Raw genomic sequence first — 25,125 nt, forward strand, 5'->3', positions numbered from 1 at the left:
CAAAGTTCAGTAGCATGTTTTTTTAAAATAAATTTTTGTTGCAGGTGATTTCCAGCAGGGTGGGGCCAATGGTGGGTGATTTCCGGAGGGGTGGGGCTGATGGTGGGTGATTACCGGCGGGTTGGCCATGTGTGGAGGGGGTGTGGGGGTAGTTAGTTGTAGGCATGGGGAGTGTGGGGGGCTAGGTGTGGGTGAAGGGAGTATTTTAGTCATTCACGAACAAATTTAACACCTCTAAAACAGTGTTAGTTGGTTTGGGACCCATCGCACTAAATGTACTCAACAATAGCTTAGGCCTCACTAAAGGGACCCATGCGTAAATTTCTCAAATGTATTTTTAACCATATTAACTATTAATAAAAGTTGATGCCTCAGACTCCAATGATGAAATCAACTCACAAAGAGATTGACAAAAATCATTGCTAGAATGTACATAGTTATGTTTTATAAGAATCTTATTTTTCAATTCTGATTCGGACAAAATTATTGGTATTATTTGACAAAATCAACTCAAAAGAATAAAATCATACTAACCCCTATTTTAGGATAAATGCTTTTTACATTTTTATTTTCTTCTAAGTACAAACAATTGGTTTGTAATTAAAAATGTATGATAGATACTTCACGTCACTGGGTATGTGCTTTTGTTTTTTTTTTAATATTCTATTGGTAGGGACTACTAGGGGTTCTATTGATATTTTTATTTCTTTTGTGGTGACATTAATATTAGAGGATAAATCACATTGTGCCACTGATAATTTGTCTAAATAACTCACAATATACTAAGTTATGTGTATACATATATATACACACATACATACATAAAACATACATACATATACAGAGAGAGAGAGATCCATGACCCTTGGATTGAAGGGGTTCCAACCAGACCCCATTTAGTCCAAACTTTTGGATTGGGCCTTCGAGGTCTGGATATTGGGCCCAACTATAGTGGGGGTTCAACCTTGTTCACATCAGCATCCATCCTCATCCTTGATTTTCTTCACTCTTCCCCAATCTCAGATCCATCCCAGCTTTCCTATTCTCCTACTATAAGCCTTGGTTTCTGAGCTTTTTCTTCCTTAGTGGTCCCATCAGACTAAGGACGAGCTGATTTTGAGATTCAAGACACAGGGCCCTTACCCAGAGGCAATTCATCTCCTGGGTCCCTGCTTCCAATCAGTCCACATGTTGAGAATTACAATTCAGGTTTGATCTGATTCTCTCCATTACCAGGTTCAGGTTGCAGAATTTCCTAATTTTATTTTCTGTTCTGGATGGATGCTGATTGAAATCAGCACAGCCTGGAAAATTATCTCAACCGGGATTGCACTTTGGTTGGACAATCAGGTGAGGTCGATGGATTAGAAGAGGCCAGTTTTTTGTTTTCTAATTCTGTGCTTTTATTCCATCAGAGCTTGAAGCAGATGTGTTGCACAACACCCCTAGAATTATTGATGCTATTCTATTCTTCCCCACTTAAGTGCTTTAGTATCAAGAGTAACCCTCCACCCACAGACTGAACTTTTAACTTAGTTTTTGGAGCTCTAAACATTTGTTACTCTGCCACCCCCTTCCTCATTTCAAATCGTTTACCAGATAAACCTCAATTTATTTAATGTTCTGTGAATAGTGCTTGTGATCTGAGTGTTTTTTGCTTGACTGGATCCACAAGAAGACCAATCAAAGGTTTTCACTACATAAATGGAACCCAAGAACGAGGAATGGTTTCCTGATGTGCTTACTTAGCACTTAGCAGGAAGACATTGCCAGGAAAGCCCAGGAAAGGAACTACTACAACTCAAAGTTCCACCAAGGTCTTCATAAAGCACCCTCAATCCCCTCAAATGTCAAAGACATGTATCTTCTTTGGACCCCTAGTTGGTGAAGGCAAACAACAGCTCTATTAAAAAAACACTAGATGGGATGGTTAAGTGCCAATCAGAAGATCCTAAAATGCATCAAGACAGAATCAGGTTCACTTCCACATGCAAGGGAGAGCAGAATATCAGTAAGATCTCCAGTGCATAGCTGGCACGTCAAACAGAATGATCAGCCTCCACTGGAAGCAACACCTGAAACCCAGCGGTCTAAACATGCATGTATCACATATACAACATTTACAAGGGCCCAGAGGATATGTTTCTATCATTATTTTGGTTTTAGTGAAAACAAAAATATTGTCAAATATGACAACACAAACTAACTCATTAGTTGATAACATGTAATCCCCATTAGAAGTTTGCCGTATGACCACTTCAGTTTTGTGCATAGAGGTTAGAATCCAAAACCAAATTGCACATTCTCAGAAGCCCACAGACGCCAGAACCCAGACATTTCTCAACAAGAAGAGAGCATTCTTCAAACTTATTTCTACAATAAAGCATCAAAATTAAGTAAAAAAAAATACATAGCATAACTAAACTGATTCACTACAGAATGTTGTATGCCAGTTAAATATATTCCTCCAAAAGAACTAATATTTTCAGAAATAAATTTACCCTAGAATGTCAACAAGTAATCACAACAAATATTTTAATCCCAGAACAGTCATTATCAGTTTCTGTTTCTCAAAATTTTGGATCCCAAATTCTAACAAACATATCCTCAACCAATATCATCCAACTGCAATATAACCGTCCACAATTACAGAGAGGGTAGACCATTGCACAAGGTTCCAGGCACTGTAGTGTCTGGGGAAGGTCATAATATATGCAATTCTACCCTGCTTTTGCAAGGGCTGTTTGCAGATCCTTACAAAATTGTACTGGAGAATAATTGCAGTAATTTAACTTTAAAATCAGCAAACATTAGCATCTTTAATCTTAAAGAGAAATAGAAATAAATTTTGGATACTATACAAGCCATACATAGCCACATCTGCACGTTTTCAGTAGAAGTGTATTTAAGAAAACAGAATTAGGAACATGGTGCAAGCCTACTAAAAGTAATGCAAGTAAATGCACAGCTGTAATACCACCCATAAACAAGTATTATTCAGATTGAGATAATTCACCACTAAGACACATAAATCAGTGAGATATAAAAAGAACTATAAAAATAAAAAATCAAATTAACATGTGTATTACCTGACACTAAGACCTTACTGCTGATTCCCAGATCCTTGCAGCCCCTGAGTAGTTGTCTGCTGTTGCTGTTGCTGCTGCTGCTGCTGCTGTTGCTGTATCTGAAGGAGAAGGCTAGCAGCAAATTGTAAGGTTGACTGATATCTTTGATTTTTATCAGCTTCACCTTCTGATGTGCCTTGGCCACTGCTGGATAGAGCAGACTGCAACTGCTGCACCTGATTAGGGAACTCTGGGTTTCCCTTATCAGTCACTGATTGCATGATCTGAGTTTGACCTAAGTTTGATCCCTGAACCTGAGCAGATGACATGACAGGGGGCCTAGGCTGCAGAAAGACTTGAGGACGGAATACTCCAGAACTATCTGTACCAGGTACCGTCTCATAACCTTTCTGAGCCATTTGAGAAGCATCAACTTGATATTGTTGGGTGCCCTGATGAGGAATTGTATAGTGCCCGGCTTGGGAAGGAATAGGAAAGCTATTTAAAGGTCTAGATGTGGCACCCTGTTGAGTCATGTTGAGAGAAGGATCCTGAATCTGCACACTACCAAGGATGGATTGTGTAGAGGGGTCAGCTCCATTTGATACATTCGCGTATCCAGGAAAGTGAGACAAAAGTTGTCCCTGAGAATTAAATTGATGACCCAATGGCTGGGATGCGTAGCTTGCTTGTTCTTCCTTCACAGGATGATGAGCACCAGCAGATGCTTGATGATCTTGTCTCCATCCCTGTGGTGGTACTCCTTTATCAGGTGTCAAAGCAGGCAATGAGGACCTTGAAGGAGCGAGAGGTAACTGAGCATTGCTTGAATTTGAAGACTGCAAACTATTGTTAGGAAGTAAAGCAGCAAGTGTGGCAATGAGCTCAGGAGTCAGAGATACTCCTTGGGGAGCCACAGAAGGATTACTTGCATTGTCTCGAGAAGCAGACTGCATTGCATGGGGCTCATCAGAAGGCAAGAGCTGTTTTGGTGGTTGAGGTACTGAATCTTCATGGAATACCCTATTATAATCGATGGCCAAAATTTGGTCCTCTTGATGAATCGAACCGTAATCAGTTTGAGGTGGAAATTGCTGCCTATCAATATACTGCGATGGAGGAAAAGTGGGCTGCTGTGCTGGTTGTGAGGATGGATTACTTGGTACTTGTTGAGGTAACTTGAGAACCACACCATACAGACGCTCAGGGCCTGAGACACCCAGCACTTTTACCAAAAAATCTGAGGGCGGGACTAAAAATAATGTGGTCCCATCATCAAGCTTAGCAACACCAGCACGGTTCTTTGCACCAAGGTAACGAAGAAATTCAGTGTAGGAAGCAAAGTCATCCTCACTATCTGGTAGGAAGAAAACAATGTCAAAACCGCTAGCTTCTGCATAGTGTTTCGTGAGCATATCCAATCCTGTTCTTGCAGAGCAATTCACAATATCAGGGCTGCAAACCACAAGCAAATGCCTGTATTAGTGTTTAAACTAATGAAGCAAACATTTAGGTCTATAGAAAGTAATATTAAAAATAAAAACAGGACGATCCCTTGAATCAACCAAACATCTAAGGTCCATACAAAGTTATATTAGGAAAAAAATATGACTCTTTCAAATCAACCAAACCATCATGTATATTAAACTACTAGGATCAGTTCATAAACGGTCCACTTTGGTTTTGAACCAATAAACCATTGATCTGCATCATTAATCTGGTTGAACAGCATACACCATTTAGAAAACAGAGGGCACCATTGCTGTTGATCCCTCCCCCCTCCCCCCAACCAAAAAAAAATAATTTATGATTGAATGCATTTTGTAAGCTTTTCTCTAGTTTCCAGCTCAATATATTTGTGATGGTTCAATATGAAATCCACATCTTATATTTTCTTCACCCTAAAAGACTTGGTTTTCACCAAACTGATACTTACAAAACATATAATAAGAGCCATAACAAAAAAAAAACAACATAAACAGTAGAATCAGAATGAATAAACCAAATCTAGGTTTGGAAACTTAAAACACCGAAAAATAATTGGTTCAGTTTCAATTTTTGTCCACTGCATCCTAACCTCACCCCCAACCCAACCCAAAAAAAAAAGGGGGAAAGATAAATATCATCAATCAACAACAGTACCTCTCATGCACATCAAAAAAAATTGAGCAAATTGCATTGGCACCCCAAAATGGAAGCCTCAAAGCACTGACACCCCACTTTATGTTTAAAAAGCACAAAGACCCCAAAATTGGATTTTCATTGGATATATTTGTCTAACTTGTCACTGAAAACCTTTCAGACACTGTTTATTATAGAAATATGTTTATAAATTAAAAGTGATTTCAGTGATTTTAGTGATAAATTTGACAAATATATCTAATGAAAATCCAATTTTTGGTGTACCTGTGCTTTTTAAACATCAATTGGGGTGTCAGTGCTTTAAGGCCTCCATTTTGGGATGCCAATGCAATTTGCTCAAAAAATTTATAGTTAAGGGGATGCTACCAAATGCACATCCAAGGCAATCAAACACCATGCCAAAACAACCATGCCTTAGTTCCTCCTGACAGATTAAAGACGTGCAATATCCAAGCTTGATACTCTAAATTTTGTTCTAGTCCCAGATAAGAAGCTACAAGGACCCAGTAAAGCATTTACTTCCTACCCACTACATGACTCAAAAATGACAAGTTTTTTTTAGGAGCTTCAAATGCTTTAATATCAAAAATTTGCAAACCATCGAACATGCAATAAAAGCAACTTAACATTAAAATAGCAGCTGCTTAACATAAGCCAAGTTTAGCCTAAATCTTCTAAGAACTCAAAAATAATAATAATAATAATAATAATAATAATAATAATAATAATAATAATAATAATAATAATAATAATAATAAAATATTTAACTCCATGCAACTTAAATATTCCTTCAATTAATCCTTCTACAACAAGTAATCCAAAATCAGAAAGCCCAAAGTCCACAAAAATTAGGCTTATTAAGACTCGGATAAATGACCTTCCCGTATAAACTTTTCTTTGCTACTACATTTTTAATTTTGTATGCTCGCGACATAAAATATCTAGTTTCTTCAGCCCTGCGTACTTAGTATCTTCAGAAGCTGAATATACTACAGTGAGACCATAAGAACAGACTAAGGCAGTTCCAGACTGGTAGGACACCACCTAGAAGCAAATAACCAGGATCTGCTTACTGCATAAACATCATCAAATTGGGCTTCTTTCCTCAAGAATAATCTAGGAGTGGGCCATATGTGCATTTGGTCTTTGAATCCTTGGGTATACTTTGTGATTGGCCAATTGGATGAGCCTAAAATATGGGTAAAGGTAAAAAAAAGGACCCGTTTCTTTATTTCAGTTAGAATCATGTTTTAGAATTTTCTTTACAATTTCAATTTCACAACCAATTTAGGTTACCTAATACATCAAGGATTGGGATGGGGCTTTCCTTTTAGGCAGTCAATTTTTGAGTTCATTTCTAATTCTGAGCCCTAGCTTGAGTTTGAAATTATATCAACCTACGTGGCTATAAACATTGATGTAATTGCTCAGTTGAAATACAATGACACAGCATCTCCTCTCTCTATCTGTCCTGATTTCTTCTCCTTCTTGTTGCTTAAATTTCTAACAAGATCAAATCTTCCTATCAGCAATATAATCTATTGTCCCCTTTTAAACTATAAGTTGAATCATTCCCATCCCCACCAATTCCTGTTCTAACCTTCTAAATTCCCAACCCTAAATCTCCTTCTTTTTCTTTTCTATTTTTGTTTTTATTAACCAAGCAGCTAAAACCTACTTCAAGCCCTAATTTACCATTAAAAATCCATCCCATAACCTATACCTATCATCCCCTTCTTCAACAAGAGTTGATGACTTGATGTAAACCCAGATTTAAGGCTAAGGGTATTTTGGAAATTTCCCTAAATCTAAGGGCTGCCCAGGAACTCAAGCAAAGAGGAGTGATGATTCAGGGTGTTCTGGGTATTCTAAAGGTCTGGAAAACCCTGCTGTAACGGAAATTCAGATCTGAACTTTTAACAAAAACTTAAAACTAGGGTTTGGAGGGAATTTCAGTTGGGTAGGAAAGGAAAACTTCCTTGCTGTTCTGCAGTTTCAGAATTGGTTTTCTTGCTATTCTGCAACTTCAGAACTGGTGTTATTGATCTTGGATAAGAATTTTAAACAGCCTCAGATTTCAGAATTTTAAAATCTGCAGAATTTTTTCCAAGGGTGAACAAGATAAGCAGAATTTTTTTTATGACCAAGGAAACTAGGCTGAATTGGGGAAACAACAAAAGAACTAAAACCTAGGGCTAGGTGTGATCCTAGCAGAAGGGAAAAGAAGGCTAAAGGAGCTGGAGAAGAGGGGTTAACAGGGGGTGGGGGTCTGCTGCTATCAGAGGGAAGAAAGGGAGGGGAGGGGAGGGGAGGGGTGGGTGCTTGCTGGAACATATGGGGAAGGGGGAGAGAGAGGGTGCAATGGGGGGGTGGAAAAGTCCTTATGGGGCTGCGTAAGGCAGGGGAGGGCGGGGAAAGGTTTGCATGAGAGGGAGGAAGAGCGGAATGGGGATAGGGTGTTACTTACTTGTAGGAAACTTCTGAATATGGCTAATGGCTGCTGTGAATTAGGAATAACTGCTGGTTGTGATTGAAAAACTCTCTGAAATCCGCCATGGCCCTCCCAAAGAGAACCATGACCCTGTGTTCCACAGAAGTCAAACTCTATTCAATCCAAAACAGAAGAATTACTGAGACTACTTGGCTATTTATTGCCTTTACAAGAAAGAAGAACTCAACTCAAACTCAACTAAGACCTAGAGACCAACTTAACTACCACCTAAATAAAAGACGACTTCTTAGAATAAAAGACTGCCTTATCTAGTAGAGTCCTCTTTAGGAAAAGATTCCTTAACTAACTCATAGATTATAAACTCCTAAAAGATCCCTTTTTGTTAAAGAGTATTATCTTATACACAACCTAACCAATTCAAACAAAACTTAAATTAAGAAATTACAACGGACAGGGACTCTTTCATAACTCACAAAATACTAACCCAAATAAATAAAAATAAATAAAATAAAAAATAGATCCATAACTCTTGGATAGAGAGAGTTCCAACCAGACCCATCTTGAGCCCTAAAAAGGCCGAAAAATGACCAAAATACCACTTGGGTATTCAGCCAGCTCCATATTGGACCCTTTGGGCCTATGTTTTGGGCCCAATTATAGGGGGTCAACCTTGGTCATATCAAGAGTATACATCAAAATACCATCCAAAATGTAAGGTTATAAACCCCTTTTGTGAATTTTCGTACTCCATAAAAAACACAAATTTCAAACTGATATCTACACCAATCTAACAATTACAACAATCCCAAACTTTCTCCAGGCAGAGGGGCATTTATAGGCCTCCATTGAACATGACCGTGCCACCTCAAACAACTTTCTTGTAGCTTATCACTGATAGGAACAACTCTTAGACAAACTCTAATATGATCATTCCTTATCTTATCCTTCCTAGTTTTGCCACTCATCCATCTTATCATCCTCATTTCTGTTACACTAAGTTTATATACATGATTCTTTCTAACCACCATAACTTTCATTCTTAAAAATCTTAAAACCCCTAAACCCTTAACTTTTGGACTTTGAACCTGAAAGACTGGCCCCTAGTTGATCCTACTCAATCTAGGCTACATCATAACTATGAACTGGTAACTTCAGCTGAGTTTTTTTTTTTTTTTTGGGTGGTCTGAACTGAATTTTATTAGATGAAGAAAGCAGCGGAGAGAGTTCTCTCCCTGACAACAGAAGAATGTACAATGGAAAACAGTGAGGAGATCCACCAAACTCTAGAAAGCTTTAATCCAGAAGCCCCTGCAGCAAGGAAATCCGTAGGGTAGTTGTCCAATCTGCTGGTATGCCTGAAGTGAACTGAAATAAAATCCTGCACAAGCATAAGAACGTGTGTGACAATGGCTTCTATTGTCCAGTCTAAAGAAGACTTCTTGCCGTTCAACCTGGACCCAATGGGATGGCACTCCATGAGCATCGTGTCACAGGCCACGGCTTCCATTGAAGATGCTGAAAAACCATCACTCCTTTTGCGCTTGGCAGCACTAAATTGACCCCCTGGTTCCCAAATGGTTACACCCCTAGGACTTGTATTGGAATTCTTATGCCAAGCCCCATCGAGTTGATGGTGAAATGCTGTGGGTGCACTGGGTGGTTAGGGAAAATCGCAGAGTTGGGAATTGGAGAGACTGGTTGAGGTTCCAAACCATGTCTGCCAAAGTGAACACTTTCAGCTATTGCATGGTTTGCCACCAAGAGAGTAGATGCAGCATTTGGTTGCATCCCATCGAACATAAAGCAATTTTGTGCCTCTCGTCCTCTAAATTCCATTTTGTTAAGCTGAAAAGCAGAAAGTTCACAACATTGAAGAGAATGTGAGCGATAGAGTAAAGTGTGTAGAATTGATTCAGCTTCTTTGTCACACAAGGGGCAGATGACGTGGTCAATGATTCCATGTTCTTCCACACTGCTTCTTACTGCCAAGACCTTAGACACATTTCAAAAGGAAAGGTTGCGAGCAACCAGCAATGTCCAGATATGCCTCCAACTTGGATCCAGAAAGGATGACAATGGTAAAGAAGCTTCTACAGCACTATGACAAATGTAATATGCTGATTTAATGCTGAACCTCCCCTGCCGTGAGTATGACCATTTGTCTTCAGCCATCATAAAACTAAAGGGATTTGCAAAATTTTAGCAACTTTCATAAGAGAGAATAAAGAATGCACTAGTGTGGTTCCATCCCAATGTCGACCAAGTGATGAGAGAGTTCACTAAATGAAAATCGTGATCTTCTGGTGGACTCATAACCTTGCCTGGAAGGGTAATCCCCCAAGGATCCATATAGATACTTGTTGTAGCTCCATACCAACCTGTTCTCAGAGTCCTTTGTTCATTAACTCCCTACCCTTAAGAATGCTCAACCAGCCAAGTCAAATTAGGGATGGGGTATAGTAGGTCCTAGCGTTTGATGGCAAAGTTATGTCAAGTGTAAGGGAATATTCTTCAAATTGAAATATAAGAAAATAAAGGATTGATTCCAGATTGAATAGAAGAAAACAAAGAAAAAATCCAGAGTTGCTAAAAACCAGAATGGGATGCAGACCAGATATGATTATCTAGGGCTGTAAAGATGATCTGATCCAAGATAGTCAAATTTTTTATAGTTGAAACGTTTTGTAAAGGTTCTAGGTTTTGTGCTTTGTTTCTAGGGATGGCAGGGAAAGCTAAGAATTAATGGTAGAGGATTTAAAAATAAAAAAATAAAAAAGAATGGGAGTTGGATTTGCTGAAGATCTTGAGCATCAGCTTGAATGGGAGAAGATGTTCCTAAGAGGAAGGAAAAAGAAGAAATGACATTTACGATATCAATCCTGAACGCATTACTAAACAGCACCGCAAGTCTTTGAAAAAAACAAACAGTTCTTTAAGAAAATCATTTCTAATTGATGGAGGATGTATTAAATATATAGACCTTTTAGAGCTGCTCGAGAACTAGTTTCGAACTGAGAAAGACTTAGAAGAGAATTCTTAGGTGTACAAATAAAAGGATTTGGACTCACCTGAAAAGACTATTAAGTAAAATGAAACAAAAACAAAACAAACCCTATCTAGCTATTACACGTCCTAATCTAACTCAATACTCAACTTCAACCCGTGCACTAAGAATATATCAACTTTCTGGACTTACAAATTAGGCCAATCACATCAATAACCAATAAACCTAAAATTAAGACACCTAACCACGGCCAAAGTAGTCTTTTGAACTGATTAACTATGTCATAAACTTGTCTAGCATACTTGTGGCCATTGGTTGCAAATGACAATACCAAGCAATAGCAATCCCCAGTCTTGGTCAGGCCACCACTGTCATTCTAGAGAACTTTGCTGTTTCAAGTCAAGTTTGATAGTGCTTCTGTTCTGAAACACATTTTTTCATTTAAAATTTTTTTCTGTTACTGTGCCAAAACAAAATGTTTTTGAGACACTCCAAAACTGTTTTCAAGAAGAGGCAGAAGATAGAGTTTGAGGTGTCGATCCTCTCTCCTTTTCGTTAGAGCATCTGATATAACTTTTCGACAAGAAGTGCTTTATTTCGAGTCAGCTTTTTACCAAAAAATTGTTTTGAAAACCGATTTTAAAAAATAAGGTTTTTGGTGTTTACAGCATAAAAAAGAAGCCAGTGCTTTTTATGGGCACATGAAGACAGACAAGTGTACACAACCAAAAGATTTCACTTTTATATTCCACTAGCACAGATATAGGCCGAAAACAGGGGACAAAAACATTACCAGATGCACACTTATTTAATTCTCATTCCTCAGTATGTTTGTTGTAAGAGACTAACAGCTAAAGCTCCAGAAAATATCCAAATTTGTCTCACAAACAGACAAGTCTGTTGAACAGGCCTGGTATAGCAATAACAAGTTACAGGCACATTACCTAGGTCTTCTTCAGCAAGAGAGAGGCAAGAAATATTTTGCCTAAAAAGAATAACAGATACTTACACTCATGCAAAGGGGAAAACTAGAATGGAAAAGCATTCTGTACGAGAAACCAATTAATTCAGGTGTTGAAGACAATAGAAGAAAAATAAAATCCTAATGCCAGCAAAGGCACATGAAATGTTTAACTGGTCCGTAAACTCATATGTTACATTATGAAACATTATCATCAGCATAGTATCAAACATGACCAAATCATGGCATTCCAACAAAACTAATTCAACTAATTCATAACAAAATAGTGAACACAGACCATCATATGTACATTTTACTTCTCTCTACTACAAGAATATAAAAAAAAAACAGTGCAGAGAAGAGAGTTCTTACAGCTGAGAGTCTATCCCCTTTCCAATGGGTACACAACGAGCATTACAAACAGGAGTTCCACCTTTGGCGATAACACCACGCCAACAATGATCACTATCATGAAAAACTTGGCCAGAAGGCCCGCCACTAGGAACCCTTCCATCTGAAGGACTCTGGCGGACCTGATTTGGATTACTTGCAAGCGGAGGTCCAAATCCAAATGATGGCTCACCCCCAACTGCATGGCCATCCATCTTTCTAGCACTGAAAGCAGCATCGTCAACTGTAGGAGTACCATCAATTCTTGACCTCTTGGGTTCCCTCTGAAATGCATTAGAGTCATATCCATCCCAGGAACCAGGTGAGGGCCTAACAGGTGGCCACATACCAGGTGCAGGAGAAGGGAGCATGCCTGGTGCAGATGGAGATAACCTTCTCCAATTTTGAGCTATAGCATTACTAGGATTAGCATCAGGGAAGTTATGAGCAAGTCCTGGCAGATCATTGAACTCGGGACCTGAATGAAGTGGATCAAATCCACCTTGGGGACCAAAAGGTCTCATCAGCATGTTTGGAGCTGGCACGCCATTAGGCAGGGTTCCAGTGAAATTATGTGGTCCCATCAAGCGAGGATTACTAAAGGCTTCCATTGGTCCAGCACCAAAAGGAGCTTCATTGAAAAACATATCTGGCCGAGGACCTTTAATTCCTGGATAATATGCTGTGTTATCTTTACCAGGTGCGGATTCACTGCTCGAAAATAAAATTTGTATCCTAGGATCACCAAAAAGACGCCCTTGCAGGCCTTCTTTGGCACGCCGTGCTTCATCCACACTTCTAAACTCAACAAATGAATAATGCCTTGATGGAAAACTTTTGATTCTTTCAATCTCTCCAAATAGGATCATGGCATTGTGAAGCGACTGTTCCTCAATCTGAAGTGATGGTGGATATCCTATCCACAAAACATTGCTTGGTTGTCCTTCTCCTCTCCGACCACCCATCGGTTGTGAAGGCTGCAATCAAACATGAAGCAGAGAATATAACATGTAGTCAACCCACTAGGCACATTCATCAGTAATCAGGGTAATACACTGCACATATATTAATACAGGCAGCCAACTAATGCATCATCTCTAAAGTTCTTAGCTATAACTTAATACAAGCAGCAGAAGCAAGTTAATCCAAATCACAGGAGCAGAGAAGATGATCATTGACTACCATATTTCTTTTAAGGCCAATCTGAGATGAGTCGGAGAAACTTCTCATGGCATCTGGTGGCAACCATACTGCCTCCGGAGGTCCCATGCTCCTTTTGTTGTTAAAAGATCCATCCCTTGATTCATGGAAGTCAGACCAATGGTCCTAAAGATACCAGAGAAAGAGATCAAAATCAAACAGGAATAGAGGAACGACCTTTACTGAAGCAGACAGGACAATAAATAGAATGTATATGATGGCACAAGATTCAAAGAGCAATCTCGGAGAGCGTATAAGTCATCAGCAGCTTGTGAGAACATATGTCAGACAAGAAGATGGAGGATTATTGAACCATCCGATCTTAAGATATTCATCATCAGAACAAAAAAGGTATTAGCACAAAAAATGGAAATAAGTAATCTATAGTCACATTTGTCAAAAGAGATCATACATAACCTACTGGATGGAGAACTATTGGCCTTCAGAGGATGCAAAACATAACCATAAGAATCCACAGTTGTTCACTTCATGAGAACTCTTGAAATTAAATATAAGAATCTGAATCTACTTACTCTTCGAGAATGTTGAGACCTCAGGAAATCCACACGTATTTGTTCACCACCTAAGCGTTTCCCATTCATACTTTTCAAGGCTGCAACAGCATCTTCTGACCTAACATAGTCGATAAGCACTGAATTTCGGTCCCTAAGAAATTTGAAATCCTCAATTTTCCCGTACTTCAAAAACTCATCTTCTAGTTGCTCCTTGGTAACAGATGAACTAATCCCACCAACCCACAAATGTTTGCCAGGCTTAGCCTGCAAAATAAAATCAATAAAGACATGATCACAACCAATTGATGAGAGCAGAATATGACATTGACAAAGTAAAGCAACACATCACACATCAGCCGGTAACCTAACAAGAAAATCAACTTTATAAGATCTCTGCCAAAATCAATTAAAGAGAGCTGAATATCACTGAATCTTTTACAATATGCAACACAAGTCAAATGATAGGCTATTACAGTCTGTAACCTAACAAGAAGGTCAACCTTGTGCTTTTTCTAGTTATTTGAAAAAGAAATTTAAAGGCATAAACCCTTCTCCTACCATTGCGAAAGCAAGATAACACAGTTGAACTTGCACAAGGAACAAAAATTAACCAGACACCCTATCATAACCAGTTATATGTGTATTATGGGGTCTAATAACTGAATAGCTGTAAAATGGTTAAACAGAACTTCGAAGTCTTCAAAATAAACTTTGGGCAACAGAATGCTTCTTGGTTGCACAGGGGCCAATTGGCACATGTGCACAAGCATCACCAAGGTTGGAATTTCCACCTTTCTATGATCTGTTGCTGCCACTTCAAACCCCTATGTCTAGACACAGAAACCGCACAACCAAAAAAGCATTCTTATCACCGTATTTTTTTAATGGAAGTTAGCACCTCCACTTAGTGAACCTCTATGATGTTAAATTTACACCCAGAACACCCCTCACCAGCAGCACCAGCACTCAGCTGTTTCCCTGGAAGCCATAAATTGGTTCCACTCCACCTGCTTTTGACACTGCATATTATACCAGTCCATTCATTGGGACACTCAAATGATGTACAAAAATGACATACCTGCCAAAAACAAACTGAGATTTCCATTACATAGGCATCTTCCAATTAACATAAAATTGTTGGCCACCAAATACTAGGTACTCTTAAAGCCACATTGAGGAATCAGCACCCAAAATTTCACATTCCTGAACACTCGCAAATGGTGGGAAAAAGAGGCTCACCTTGCAGTTCTGTCCTCTTCTGACATGCGAGGCAAAAAGCCTTCAGGAAAGGAGAAACAAGCACGCACCGGAGTATAACCCGGGATGGGAAGAGATAGACTTCTCCAGCGGGCTTTCTTTCGTAGAGCCAAAGACACCACAAGACAAGGTACAACTGTTGGGAAGGGGACATGATTAATAGAACCTGGCTGGATCCGGGCTGGGATAGTGGCGCCCAGCAAAGAAAACTCTGCACTTACGCAGCAATCAAACTACTGCGCTACCGCACTGCACTAGCAGCAAGAAAAGGGTGTTTGCCCCAACTACAAACGGGCGTGCTAATGTGCCCTCCAAGAAAAGAGACGTCTATAGAAGTACAGCCCTTTTGATAGAAACGCTGGTCTCTGACCCCCTATATAATGGGGCTAACATGCAAAGACTATCTATTCCATGTCCATGGCTACTGGATGTGGCACCGGGAGAGAATCTTCATACAGCATCTCAACCATCAGGAGAGAGTGATCTACGATCAGCTAGGGCGGAAGGACTTGCTTATTCCGAAAAGGTTCGCTTATGCTGGGGGGAGCTCAATCAACTGGATCCAATGCAACTGCTGATTCAACTTCAAGTAAGTGTAACATAAAAAACCGGCATAGCACCTTAGGATGTGTATGAAAGCCTGGGCTGGGTGGAAAATGTTAAGGTGTGCAAAAGGTATTGTGCTTTTGTTACAATAGAGATCCAAGACCGATAGCAAAGGTGTGCACAAAGATGGAGGCAGCACAGACGGAGATTATCTAATGGTAGGGGCTAGCTAGCATAGCGCCGCTTTCTCTACATGGTCAGGCAGGCGCTGTTTGGGTAGCTTACAGAGCAACCTAAGGGGCTTTTTTGTCTCAAGAACCCTCTTCCGATGGTATGGTAGCTGTTCAATGGAAAGCTCTCAGTAATAACCCAAAGGTTGACCGGCCACAAAACTCACTAGGCAACGGCGCCTTACCAAAGGCTTCCATACCCAGAATGAGTTGAGACCCAAGGTACTAATAACAATACACAAGGCAAAAGTTGAGCCAAATCTCCATAAGTATGTATATTATTACTAACGGCCATCAATCTTTGGCCAATTTTAGGTCAAGGAATCTAAATCCAAAGGCCTTTGTCAAGCCAACTGGTAAATAGGACCTTGTTGGTCAAAAGTTCCATCTGAAGGAATAAAACCTTCATCACCCAGTTCATGAAGCAATCTCTGTGTTCAAAATAAAGATTTACAGGCCAATAACAAAACTATCTACATTCACTGTGGACTCAACCCAATTTACAGCACTATACATGCCACTTAGGCTGTATTTGACATAGTTTATATTTATTCTTATGACCTGTTTATGATTAATCAATGAAGATAATAGGTTATGAGTAATAAACTATAATTGTTTGGTTTCTACTAGACGCAATTGATTACATAACAAAAAATAGGTATGATATAATTGAGTGAATACTATATTATCTATTATTGGTAGGTTTTGGGTCGGTTCTTGTTTTAACCGCATAAATATACACAGAAACATAAGAAAATTTGAATTTTTAATGAATTTCAAGTTAGTTGTGGTTTCTTATTGGACTGCATTGGTTTGATCTACTATAGGTTCTTTTAGCATCGGCTTTGGCGTGGTCGATTTGGTTTTAGACTATCAGTTTACAACTTACGATATGATCCAATAAGTTCATATTGGATTGGCTTCAGAATTCAACCCGATTTTGGCTGATCCACCTCAGTTTTGGTCAACTGGTTCAGCTTTATTGGTTGGGGCTAGTCTTGATACCGGAATATGATAAAGGAGAAGGTGGGAGCAGGGTGGAGGTTTAATTGTCTAAATTTTGTCGATATAACATTTTACCACTACTTAAGTCGCAATTCTGCACATGTTCATTAGTGGTACCCACAAATAAAAACTAACAATTTATGGTGATAAACCATAGACAACCCTTGATATTTAATGCTTATAACAAGCTATTTTAATGAGAAAAAAGGATCATCATGCCAGACACATTTATTTATGTACATATGTCAAATAAACACTGATTCAAATCGTACTAAAGAGAGCTTAAATTCCAGAATAGCCTATTTAAAGTTCTGAATAGGACGTCACATCTGTGATGTAGTTTGGTTTTGCATAATCAGAAACAAACATAACAGGATCAAGACACAGATTGAATTGCAAGACTTAACAGAAATTGCATAGGCATTAGATTAAACTCAGATGACCAGAAAATGCAGGCTAAGTTCTACTCAAATAGCATTTAGAAATGCCAAGCATTTCAGCCTCTGATCCAACGGCTGGATTTGCAGGAAAGGTCTGTCCCTAGAGTAAGAAGGAGACCTCATGTTTGATCAGTCTACTGATTTTTTTGGATAATCAGGTTTGAGATTCATTACACCCAAAAGTGGACAATAAATGGTATGGATCTTAGACTTGACAAATAAACATATATAAAGTTCATCAAACACCTCTCAACATAATAATAGCCAAACTTAGAATAGAAACATTTGACTAGCCGGACCAAAACTTGATTATAGAAGAAGATTTGATCAAACATGATCCGTGAAAACAGAACAGAACTCATGTATGATGTAATACAAGAAAACCCAGAAGAAAGGAGACTCGAATCCTATGTACTACTGACTCTAATCCTACATACTACTGATTCTGTATACTGACATTCAAGAACAAATAACCTATTCAGAAGACTCTAATCCTACATACTACTGATTCTATATACTGACATTCAAGAACAAATAACCTATTCATGAAACTGATACTAAAAAGAAAATGGCAAGAGGCATCTGCAAACCGGGGTTCCCACCACAAGGTGTTAATGGATCACCACCAATACAGCATCTTGAATGACCACAAGACCATAGTTTTTCTCACATCAAAAAAACCAATATTTTGAACCCAAAATCAAGGGCTGCAAGTTAACCATACTTTATATATAAAACCCAAACAAAGAACAAGTAAAAACAGGCTAGGAACCACCTCCCCCTATCCACCCTAATTACAAGAAGTCCCATATCATTATTAAAATCATAGAGAGATAAGGTGTGGACCCATGATTTATTTTTCATTAAAGAATAAATAAAATAATTTGAGTTGAACCATAAATCCACTGGTTAAACCAGAGATCAACATAAAACCCTCAAAATAAAAATCAATAACAACGAAGTGGAACTTAAGGCCATTCCCAGTGGAACCGGGTCATGAATTTCCCACACCAGTAAGTCCTTAGTTCTGGATCAGCTCTCTCCAGCTTGAAATAAGTCATCCCCAACGAATGGGTTAAAGAAAGAAATAATCATAAATACAGGTCTAGACATTTAAAAGCATCTGCATGAGTCCAAGCACATTCATATCTTCTACAACCTTTGCATTTGACAAGGAAAGAATTATACATCCTCTACATCAAATTAGCGTACATGTGTCATCCAAGACCTACTTGATCTCAACATCAGTGGGTGGCTGCAACTGAGCAACCTTAGTATATGCTACATGTCTTCCTTCATTTCAATAATGTCCAATACACAAAGAAAGATCAGCCATGCAGAAAATATTACTGAGGGGCATATATTCTGGCAGCTCAGCAGACAAGTCTTTCATAACAAATTTACAGCATCTTGCAGGGGCAAAGTTCTAAAACAGATGAGCTTCAGATACCTCAACCTGGTTGAGGCAAGACTGATATACAAAATATTCAACATACCTATTTTCACATTGAAATTTTAAAGAAATCTTGAAGATTGTGGATATCTTGACCGTCCCAAGAAGAAATTATACTTTCATGTCAAAACTATAAGATGGAATTATTATGTCAACCAAATGGAGGACAATGCACGTTGGATACCAGACCACAAGCGGACTCAATCCAGCATGTCATAGTTCATATTCTAAGACAATCAATTGCAATATTGTATTGATGGGACATGGAAGACTAGAGTGTGAACAACATGTAGTTCATTGTACTTGTGTGTCTTGTAATAGCCATTGTTTGTACTTGGTAGTTTTGTTTTAACTATTTATTAAAGATGTCTTCAATATTATGTGCATTCATACCATCTTTGCATAATTTACTTGTTTTACTTGCTAATTACATCCCATAGCACTCAAACAGTATTTATAATAGGAAATATAACAATAGTGTTCAATGCCAATTACCAACGAAGGGTGAAGATCCAAAGCACCAACATTCCCTTAAATGCTTTGAGCCAATGGGTAGACTTTTGTGCTAATACAAGCAGAAACTTCCTGAATTCTACACGGATGTTAATCATGTCACCTAATTTGAACTGGTGGAGTTTTGTGCCAACTCTAGGTCGCAGCCTATTAAGATTAACATAGACAAGTCAATAACCATGTCATTTCACTTGAACTTGATTCAGATCTGAAGAGCTACCACCCCAAAGAAGTCTAAGAAGCAGCTTTCTAGTAACGGACCTGTGGGTGGTGATGGCAGTATTATAGTATTCTCTTATACTAAGCTTCTTTAATCCTTCGATACTTAGGTTGAGTGGTTCAATGCCGGTTCAATCTAAATTTTTCAGTTTGGTTCCTTTAGAGGTCATGAGTTGATTAGAATGTAACTAGGGCTCCCAAAGCCTCCCCAAATTTCAAAGGGGCATGTGTCATGTTTTCAGTTTCCTTGACTGAGATTCGGTTCAAACCTAACCCACTCTTCCTAATCCCGGAATTTAAATACCTCATTGTAAAATTAGTGGAGCACCAAAAAGTTTTCGAGTTCACTTGCTTTGGCTATGCCAATCCTATTTTCTTCTTCTCCGTTGTGTAAGAGTATTAGCTTGGCGAATGATGCAGGTCCAGCCTCAGGGATTGTTTCTCCCAAGCCTAGGAATGGTCATACAGGGCTTAGGCTACCATCCATTGGTTTATTGACTAATGACCAAAAACAGTGGTACTACAGAGGTATGCGATTTGGGTTTAATTTTGGGTCCACTTTTAGGTTAATCTGAGTCAATTTAGTTTTCAAGGGTCGAAAGTCTGTTAGGAATGTTACAGGGTTAATTAGAGTCTTTCAGGGTTTTCCAAACTACCACACAAAGGAGTCTTTTTCATTGTCTTATTTCTACTTTTAGAAGTCCTTTTCCCTTTTTTATTGCAAGTTATAACTTGTAAGCCTTTATGCCACATCATTTATACGCCCCATCATGGATGAATAAAAAAGACTAGGTAAAAGTAAATCTCGGTTCTCAACATTGGCTGCAAGAGTCTCCATAGCTGAGAAGACCTGAAGAAGAAACTGGTGCTTGAAAATCTAGATCTCAATGAGGTTGGTGTTTAAAATCCCAGAACCTCTTGGTGTTCCAAATGCCTAAGAAAGGACAAGAAGACTCTAATTCTTCATCATCCAACCCCACACTGAAGCTTGAGGTTTCACTTCTTAGCTATACACATTATTTTTTTCATTCTTTCTTTCCCCCAGATTCCCTTAAGACACCAAAAGTTTCGAGTCAGATCTGCACCAATATAACATTAGAGTTGACTCAACACTAAAAGGAACCTTTCCTCCCGATTAGGTCAACATCCCCCAACCCCAAAAAAATAAAAATAAAAAATACAGCTCCTTCCAAGTACTCTAGGTCCATTACTGATAGAAGTCCTAGTAGGATTCAAACTCCTGCTAAATTTAGGACTCTCAAGAACCAGCCATCAGATTTTAGCTATTTCCGGACCATGTCATCCTTGGGACATGGATACCTATCAGTGTACATTACATTTAAATCCAACAACTGGAAATACCAGAAAAAACTCCCTATAGCCTAGTTCGAAAATCTAGTTTTGGGCTGATTTAATTGAAGATCTTGGAAGTGTACTGCCTGTTGGGACTCCCTGATTTCAGTGAGTCAAGTTTAAACTGGTGACATTCGTTAGTAATGGAAACCAAGGAGGATGGGATGTATGAATTTTCAGATCTTTCCAGTCTTGGACGAATCTAGGGTTTTGGGTTTGGGTGGGGTAATTTTGATAGGTCAGGGAAATATCTAATTGGGTACAATTTTGATGATCTAAGGGATCTAAATAGGCTGGGTATCTTTCCAAAACCTTATAGGTGAGAAGGAAACAGTTGTGGAATTGATCAAGGGAAAATTCTAGGGTGGATCTTTGAAATCTTTCAAAAACTTTTTCTCTTTTTTTTTGCTTTCTTTTTCTTCTTTTTCCTTTTCTTTTCTTCTTCTTCTTTCTTTCTTTCTTTCTTTCTTTCTTTCTTTCTTTCTTTCTTTTCCTTCTTTCTTTTCTTTTTTCTGTACTTTCTTTCTTTTCTAGTTTACACCAAGGGACAGAGAGGCCAAGAGGTTGGGGGAGGGTAAAGGGGTTGTCATAGGGACATAATTTTAAGGGAATGATCAGAGGAGGGCAGGGAAGAGGTTTAGAAGTCTGCGCAGGGTAGGGGAAGCATCCTAGGGTGTTTGCGATGACCTGGGTTGGAAATTCTGCCTTGCGCAGAAGCACAACAGGAAAAGGGCAGCAGTGGGGGGTTAAGGGTGCTGGACTTACTTAGGACTGATCTGAGCTGAATTCTGCAGGTTGAAGACTGAAGTTACGTACCGGATTTCATGGTTGAATGCTGAAGATGCATGCTGGAATTGCAGAACTGAATTGAGAAGTCCGAAATTAGAAACCTAGACAAACGCAGGTCTCCCTCAAAGGAACCCTGCCAATACCTCCTTGGCTGTAAACTATCAATCATTTTATTCATCAAAAGCCAAAACTGATTTCCTCTGTGGTAGGCATGAGAATTTATAGCCTTTACAAGACTCCAAAATAAAAATCAAATTCATAAGACCTAACAGACTTAAACTTAAGACTCCTTACCAGATTATCTAACTCCAACTAAGAAACTCAACTGGGATTCTATAATCAGATTAGAAGCCCGACTGAAACGCTTAATAAAGTTAAATATTATATAAAAGGAAAAGACCAAAAAGGACAAAAATATCCCTAGAGGGGTGTGCATGGGCCCTATTGCGCTCTTTGTTGGCCCTCTTCTTGCTGTTCACATCAGTTAGACAAGTCAAGTCGTTGACAGTATAGCCCAGGAGGTTCTTTCAACTCCTCTCCATTTTTAATTTGAAGTGTGCACACACCCATTGTTTAAGAGCAGACTCAATTCCAAGCATTCCAACCTGAGAATACTTGCTGCCAGTCACTGAATCCTCCATTGATCAAGTATTGATCCCTATCCCCAAGATTCTTCTTCTAAACCCTCTAACCCCATAACCATACCCCATCCTATTTTCATTTTTGAAGACACTCTGCCCCAACATTCCCAACAACCTACCGCAGTTAATATACACCAGTAGAGCCCATCTCAGTCCCAGCTTCAAAAAACCTAACCATCCTAATAGATCCAATATAAAAGTCCACTCAACCATCAATTTCATGCAACATTTTAACCACAGCAAGCCCCACATTTGATTCTTGTCTATCACATCCAATCACTTAGAACTATAGCTGTTGAAAAAAAAAACCCATTTTTCACCCAGAGCCCAAAAGTAAAGAAACCTATTAATTAGTACTGTATTTGATTGATTAAAACAGTAGCCAAATAGGATTTCATAGGGAATCAAGTTCAGATTTGATAGACTTAACAACAACAACAACAACAACAATAAGCCTTTTCCCAACTAAATGGGGTCGGCTACATGGATTCTTGCCCTCCAATCGGTTCTGTTCAAGGCCATGCTAGATACAAGGCCTAAGCTATACATATCATTTCTCACCACTTCTCCTAAGGTTATCTTAGGTCTACCCCTAGCTCTTCTAGTTCCTTCAATATGGATTATATCACTTCTCCGAACAGGAGCATTTATAGGTCTCCGTTGAACGTGGCCGTGCCACCTCAAACGACTTTCTCTAAGCTTATCACTTATGGGAGCAACTCCCAGACCAACTCTAATATGATCGCTTCTTATCTTATCCATCCTAGTTTTGCCACTCATCCATCTTAGCATCCTCATTTCTGCTACACTGAGTTTATCTATATGAGTTTCATCAGATTTGATAGACTTAAGATGAAACATAATTTAGATGTGAAAGAGGACTGAAACTAGAGTAGTATTATAAGGATAATAGCATAACAATACGGGCTGAATAGATCTTCAAAACAGGGGCAGAACTATGATGAAGAAATTGAAGGGACAATATGAAAGAATTGAAAATAACAATGTAACACCCAGGCTTCACACCGCAAGATGGATCGATTGGATCGAACACCAACCTACCTTGATCAAACACAAGGATTCTCCATAGAGAATGAATGCTAACAAAGCAATATGATTTCAATTGATGAATTGCGTCTTAACCTCTTACATAAGTCTCTTTATATAGCACTCGAAAGAGACAAACATTAATGGTAACATCCAACCACTAGCTAACACCACCTACCTATTAATAACTTAACTACTACCTAACTCTTTGACAAAGGAAAACTCCTTTGACAATGAGTTCTTTTATTTTCAAACCACAGCCCCTTTTACTGACTTTTCAAGAACTAGACTTGAGCTCAGGTCTAAACTATGAAATTTTAACATATGTGGGCTAACTTTAACCCACTAAAATAGTCCTAGCCCATGAAAGCCATGGGCTAATTCAGGTGATAGCTTTAGGTCTTTAATGGGCCTAACCCAATGGGCATTTTCTTCCTTAAATATGTCTTTAATTATGCATCACCTATTCCCACCAATTAGACCTATTTTGGATGGAAAACCCATTCAGGCGGTCAGCCCTAACCTGTCCTCATCTATAAGAAGGAAGGCAGCAGCCAAGTTTTTCTGATGCAAAAGTGATAAGTCTGACTATTCTTCCCATGATGTGAGGTATTTAAATGTTGTAACAGACTTAATTACAAACTTCTATCTTAAAAAGGAATGGAAATCCTAACTAAGACATACGATACCTCCAGCTATTTGCATGGAAGTGTGATACGGACCCAACTACGACATAAAAGGGGACTCTTATACCCTAAACTAACATGATTCAAACTAATCCTATTCGCATCAGAGTGGGATAGGGAGCTAATTATTTATTACAATATAAACGGACTGTCTTACCCTAACTTGAAATGATCCAAACTAAATCTAACTTAGTTTGAATCATCTATCAGACAGGTTCAAACTTTAGAACAGAATTAAACTAATTAAATTAGATCAGCCCATACTGGTGTGGTGTACCAATTATTTACCCCCTAATGTGTGCCCTTCAAGGATACCCGATACAACTTAAACCATGGCATGAAATGCACATAACCTATCAAACCCAACCCTAGGCTTCTTCCAAGGAAAATAAGCCTAAATTAGTGATGGATCTACATCAACAAGAATAAACAGGTCAGGAAACCTGCCTAACTGACTTTACTTACAAGAGATCCCTCCAGTTAAAATTCTACAAAGGTAACAAATTTCTAACAGATCCGGGTTCTCGGCTGATGGATCCATTCTGCATGAAGACACACCACCCACCACCCCTGATGTAGCCTCAATAGGATGAGAGCCAAAATCCAGGATTTAAGAGGGGACCAGAAGACAAATTAGGGTTTCTAAACCCTGCAGCTAGGGTTTTCTAGGGTTTTAGGGGGCTTTAGGGTTGAAATGGTAGGTATACAGGGTTCGGCCAAAAGGTCATAGGGTTGGGGTGCTTGAACTTAAATCTCATCCAGGTTATTTTCAGTTTTAGATTCAAATTCCTAGGTTAGGGCTTTGGGCAAATTACAAATGATTAGGGCTGCTACTTGATGTTGAGTGCTATGAGAGGTTAGGGGATGATGATCCTTCAAGGGGGTGGAATTTGGTGGAGGGAATTGGGAGATATGGATTTTAGGGGTTTGCGGGAAGAAGAAGATGACAGCAGGAAAGGGGGAGGGAAATATGGAAGGGGGAAAAAGAAAGGGGTTGGGGTGTTCACTTTCCAGTTTAGGAGGCTATGGGTGAAGGAGGAACAAAAGAATACTAAACAATAAAGCTGCTGCAGATGCTCCCTTGCTGTAACTCCTGTTCAATAATTTTGTTCATCAAAACTGTTTGTTACCAGCAATAGGTGGTGTATTTATAGACTTTATTAGACAAATCCTAACAATACTCAACTTCAAAACAAAAACAAAAGGGACTTCTA

General features: G+C 38.9%; 1 protein-coding gene across 2 annotated transcripts in view; it reads right to left on the reverse strand.

The window, feature by feature from the left end:
• The window catches only part of FPA (RNA binding protein), a 44,228-nt gene that overhangs the window by 12,236 nt on the left and 6,867 nt on the right, over positions 1-25,125 (reverse strand). The window contains exons 3-6 of one of the 2 annotated variants that reach the window (XM_089150375.1): positions 13,751-13,996; positions 13,200-13,343; positions 12,000-12,994; positions 3,090-4,523 (exon numbers count right to left, since the gene is read on the reverse strand). In XM_089150375.1, coding sequence (XP_089006501.1) covers positions 3,104-4,523; positions 12,000-12,994; positions 13,200-13,343; positions 13,751-13,996 — 2,805 coding nt within the window. In that variant the 3' untranslated portion in view covers positions 3,090-3,103. Of the gene's footprint in view, positions 1-620; positions 4,524-11,999; positions 12,995-13,199; positions 13,344-13,750; positions 13,997-25,125 lie in introns of those variants that run through there. The other variant, XM_089150376.1, reaches the window with a different exon arrangement.

This window comes from Hakea prostrata, chromosome 3 (assembly GCF_041222555.1).
Source record: "Hakea prostrata isolate BN-2017 chromosome 3, UWA_Hpros_2, whole genome shotgun sequence".
Classification (NCBI taxonomy): Eukaryota; Viridiplantae; Streptophyta; class Magnoliopsida; order Proteales; family Proteaceae; genus Hakea; species Hakea prostrata.